The sequence below is a fragment of the Rhincodon typus genome, unplaced genomic scaffold, assembly GCF_021869965.1.
Source record: "Rhincodon typus isolate 14 unplaced genomic scaffold, sRhiTyp1.1 hic_rhity00008460, whole genome shotgun sequence".
NCBI classification, from domain to species: domain Eukaryota; kingdom Metazoa; phylum Chordata; class Chondrichthyes; order Orectolobiformes; family Rhincodontidae; genus Rhincodon; species Rhincodon typus.
This window is the reverse complement of record NW_025974098.1, coordinates 2,502-7,756: the sequence shown is the minus strand read 5'-3', so window position 1 is coordinate 7,756 and position 5,255 is coordinate 2,502. Positions and strand designations below refer to the sequence as shown.

Below are 5,255 nucleotides of genomic sequence, written 5' to 3'. Positions count from 1 at the left end.
CGGCTCGTTCCTAAAGATGCCCCTCCCACACTTAAGACTGAAAAAAAGGCAAAACCCCAGCTAAAATGTCACTCACAATTTTAGAATAAGATAACTTTGGTGACACTGGAGGGTCAAACAAATAACTGTGCGAGAGATGATCATAGATTTGAGCAAGCCAGACAAATACTTTAGAAAGAAAACACCAGAGGTCTGTTGATAGTTTGCAAGATAGACGAAGAACTCTAAACAGGATCTAGAATATCTTCAACATACCTTTCGTTTCCTTGGTATAGGCTCATCAAACAACAGGTTACTGGAGTCTGCCTCATCAATGCTGTCATCTGGTTGGACAGCTCCACGGAAAGGTTTGAAGCTGTCGGCCAATAAGGGTGGTGATGGGGTGGATGGATTTGACTGATCACTCGGGGCACCCCAGCTCCAGTTGCCACTGCTGCTGTAGCTTGATGACATGTTCGCTCCCTCCTTCCAGGAACCGTTCTGATCTGGCACACAAAATGCAGTAGAAATTCCCAGTCAACAGCAGCATTTTTATAGCACACAGGGACGCTGTGTAACTTCCAATGATCTTGCGACGTTGCTGCCTTTGTCACATTGGAGTAGATTATTACGTGGATGGGAATGTGGTGGAGCTGAATGCCTGACAGCTATAGAACATAACAGTTTCTCATTTTCTCCTCCTGTCCCACCTCTTCATTTCCCTGTCCTCCTTCCCACTACCCCAACTCAGGTCCCCTACCTCAAATTCTCACCTTCTTTCCTTCGCCCCACTGCCCAGCCCTAGAAAGAAAATTAATGGCACCCTTCTCTTGTACCACTCTCTGACTTTTGGCTTCTTTTATCCTCCTCTTAGAGTCCGCCTTTCCTCATCCACCTCTCCCCATCACTTCTTCCCTCCATTTCTCCTGAATGATTTTGACTTCCCCAGGGACTAAACTGATAGCCCCTGAAACCGAGCACAAAGTTCACGATGTGCACACATCCGTTGATTACAACGCATGCTGCACGCCAACTTTGTAGTGATCACACATTTCAATGACTGAAGGACGCAACCTGCACTAACCGCTCTGTTGATTAGCTGGAACCATCAGCAAACCTTCCAATATTATGAGAGGCTGGCATCATTGGAAGCTCCCCTGTGCTGTTTAATGTTAGCCTGCACCTTTTGAAGGTACCTGGGGCTCTGGCAATTATTTGGGAACTGATTTGGAACTGAGAAATATTGAAGAATAGCACAATATAGGAGCGCAGGGCTCGAAATGTTCAGATCCAGTACTGGAACCTTGGTACAGGAGTTATAGTGGAGGAGAGACATCATCTATGAGAAAGGGACCCCAGGGGTCATGCCCTCAGGACCTGAACCCTTCGACCCAAATTCAATGCCCTTATAGCAGGAGTCAAGGTCAGCAAATGTACCTTTAAATGCTATATTCTACCAATTGAACAACACCCTTGAAATCTCTTCAAATCATCTCACTCCTATCACTCACCTACCTCAATTAATCAGCTTCACTCACTTCCTCTCACACACACAACATTGTGGTAGACCACACACCCACATCTCACAGCTTGGATACACAGCCAGCTGGTCACCTAGGACAGATACATCACCTAAAGAGATTGTCCTAAACTCACTGACACACATTCCGCTCATGCAGGACAAACTGACATACGATTGGAGGCACATATATGAAAGGTGACAGGCATGGCTGCAAGTCCTCATCCCCATGGAGGTGTTGGTACTGGACATTACTGGGGCAATCACTGTTAAGTTTGTGATCAGTGGTGGTTTTGAAAACATGGTAGCGGACAGTATCTTCATACTTAATTGTCCCACTCACAACATATTTCTTTCACTTATCCCACATTCTCTACTGATGTATATAAGTAACAGATCATAGAACCATAGAGTCCCTATGGAGCAGAAAGAGGCTATTCAGCCCAACATGTCTGCACTGACCCTCCGCCAGACCCACACACCCATCCCATCCCCATAACCCTGGATTTCCCATGGCTAATACAACCAGCCTGCACATCTTTAGATGTGCAAATGGTGTAAGCATGCTCTTATGTCCCCTGACACTGCACTACAACTTTTTCTTGGACCTTTCTCCATTCAGACACTGAGCGTGCAACTGGTCCAGGCAGTGGGGCAAAGCAAGAAGACAGTGATGATGAAGATGCGACATTATTCAATTTCACAAAATTTAAAGGGTAGGGCACGGGGTGAGTTCTGCATGTGGTGAGTCATCTGGACTGAGTGGTCTGTTGGGCAGGGCAACAGACAAGGATGGCATACAAAGTGAGGTCCCACATGCATTCTGCAGGGCTTTGTGCAAAGTTCATCCTTTCCAGCAGGGAAGTATTGTACAACTCAAATTGTAATCTTGTGGCCTCGACAATAATGCCTATTCTGAAGGCCGGCATCACAGCTTCTATCGCAGCACATGCAACAAGCCCCATATGTCCACGGGATCCAGTGAAATTCAGACTGTTACAATGTCAGCTGGCTGGAAAGGAGGGTACACATTCCAGTGAACTGCGATATCCTGGTGTGTTTGTGAGATCAGCATGCAATGAGCTAAAACAGCTTTCTGCTGAAAATGAGATGTTATGAATGGATCTGAAGCACGAATGAGAAACTGTTGGAATGTGGGGGAGCCATGATGGTCCTGTGGATTTGGCTGGTTGCTCGTGTTTATTGTAATATCATTTTTAAAAGAAGCTAAATGGGCCTATATACCATAACAGATTGAGAGGAGTTAACTGCACCTTGTTGCCATTCTGTTTTCACTTTTAGGTATCTTTGATGTGCCGTGTTTTCAAGGGTTGCATGCACACAATCCACAAATCAAAGGCAGATTTAATGTAAGGGTTGTGCTGTGCTCATTGCATTGTGTAATGCAATATGCCCAAGGACCCATGTTGGATAAACTCATTAAAGACACAGTGCTCATGTCGCAATTCAGCTTAAAGCACATACTGGACAGTGCAGTTTGATGTCTCATCAATAAAGGCCTGATTCGGTATTGTTATGGCTGATGCTAATAACAAATCAGAACAAGAACACAGTCCCAACATCATGCAAGTTCAGACTGCTGGTAGCAGGGTTGAGGATTTCATTGTGTAAAAGGACATCCCGTTACTTACAGTGGCCCAGCAATGAGTCCTGCAGCAGATAGTTACCATTGCTGAGTGCTCCATCTTGGGGAAGTGACATGCAGTAATTTTCATCCTATCTTTACTCAGGAAAGCAACATCTGTCCTCCCAACCCATCAATGCCCCTTTTACTGTCTACCAGCCTGCCAGCCTAGATTGCTATTTAAGAGGGACCACACTGCAGGTGAGATTATGCCCTCTCGGGAATAAATGATCTCACGCCAATGATTCACACAGTGCAGTGACCAGAGCTACACACAGTACTGCAGCTGTGGCCTAACCCAAGTTTTGTATAGCTCCAACATAACATTACTGCTATTATAATCTATGTTATAACTGACAAAGGCAAGTGTCCTGTATGCCTTTTTAACTTTCCTATTAATCTGTCCTGCTGCTTTCAGGGATCTGTGGACAAGGGGACCCAAAGATCCCTCTGTTCCTCTGAGCTTCCTAGTGACCTGCCATTCACTGAGTAATAATCTTCCTCCTCTACCCCTTCCATCTCGGTGCCCCATAACAAGTAACCTTCCTAAACAAGATCTACCAGCAGACATTTTTCGAATCAAGAAATAGGAAACACTGGAAGTAACCACTAGACATGCGAAAGCCTTTAAACCATGTTTTAAGTCATGGCTCAGCAAGGCTGCTAGTTGACAATACTAAGTGGTCAAACATGTTCATTAAAATTCTACAACATATTAATGTGCAGTAGGCTGTGCTTCCAGGACAAGGGATTTTACAAATTGTACATAAGAAGCGTAGGTAAACAAAATTCACTCTCCAATCCCTTGAAATTTTGCATGCAATGGAAAATCTTACTGCAGAAATGAAATTAAGAGTCGTAACTTGGATTCAATTTTACCGAAGTGATCCTGGGTAAATAAACTGAATTTAGTGACTTACCTGCAACACGGACAGTAGAGGGAGGACTGCGGACGAGTGGACTGGTGGAAAGGCTGGTCAGGACCATGGCCGCTGTTACTTTGTCCATTTCCCCTTCCTCTGAGAATTTCCTGCATCGACAATTAAAAAAAAAAATCACCAATTACTGCTGGCTTGTACAAAGTGCTGAATGTATGCCTGAGAGACCAAAGAGTGCTGGACAATAAAGGTGTTTTCAAAAAAAATGCAACAGCAGTTGTGGAAATATTGCATTCAGCTTCTGCCATTTTGTGCTTCATTTGTGCAGAAGGCATCTCATCATTTCAGTTGTTGCTGCAATTATGCATTAATTACTTGTTCAACTCAATGCAAAAAGTTGGAACATGCAAGTTACTGTGTTATGTGGCTAGTTAATGATGTGATAATTACTAATTCAACGTTGACCCAAAAAAGGAACGATTTAAACTCGTCATTCTAATTCCTACATGAAGTAAATAGCTGTTCACAATTTTAAAACTCCACTTACTTTTCTATTCTGTCCGTTTTCTTTTATTCCACCCTTCTTTCTCTCTTTCTCTGATTTGACTGAAACTGACCCTCTGTTGTATCTCTGTTCGTTTCTCAATCATTAAATTTCTTCAGTCAAGGAAACAATTTTTAGTCCTGCCATTTACTAAGGTTCCACATATTCCATTGTGTTTCCACCTTCAGTAACTTACTGGGTAAATTATGTCAAAGAGGGAAACGTGCGGGAAATGGTGTAACTAATGGCACAGGCCATGAGATGCCTGGCTCCAGTACAGTTTTGACCTAATGTATCATGAAATGGAAAAAGTGCATTACTGCTAATGCCACGTTTTGATTTCTGTAGTGTTTGTCAGCAGGATTCTGATGAAAATGTACTCAGCCTGAATCTCCTCAGGAATTAACTTTATTTTCCTACAGCATTCTGTATCTCTTTTGGCAGATAAATGGCAGAAACCACTCTTCCCACCTATGAAAATTCACTCTAGCAGAGGCTGAGACTGGATATTTTTGGAATATTTTTTACAGGGAAGGTGTTGGACATCTATTGGAAAGGGAAATACACATAACTTGTAAAACAAATTTTGTCTTTAGCAATGATTTGCCCCACTGGGAGTATGCATGAGAGCTTTTAGCCTATTTATTTTAAGGTTGTGAGTTGGCATGGGCATAAATTCTTGACACGTCA

General features: G+C 43.3%; 1 protein-coding gene across 1 annotated transcript; it reads right to left on the bottom strand.

Moving 5' to 3' along the window:
- Nucleotides 1–255: 255 nt before the first annotated feature.
- On the bottom strand, nucleotides 256–4,173 carry LOC125482302 (zinc finger protein 704-like; the record flags this gene model as incomplete). The annotated part of the gene is made up of 2 exons (XM_048594356.1): nucleotides 256–485; nucleotides 4,064–4,173. Coding segments are annotated over 2 exons (340 nt in total), but the record flags the coding sequence as incomplete, so codon positions are not given.
- Between the last annotated feature and the right edge of the window lie 1,082 nt (nucleotides 4,174–5,255).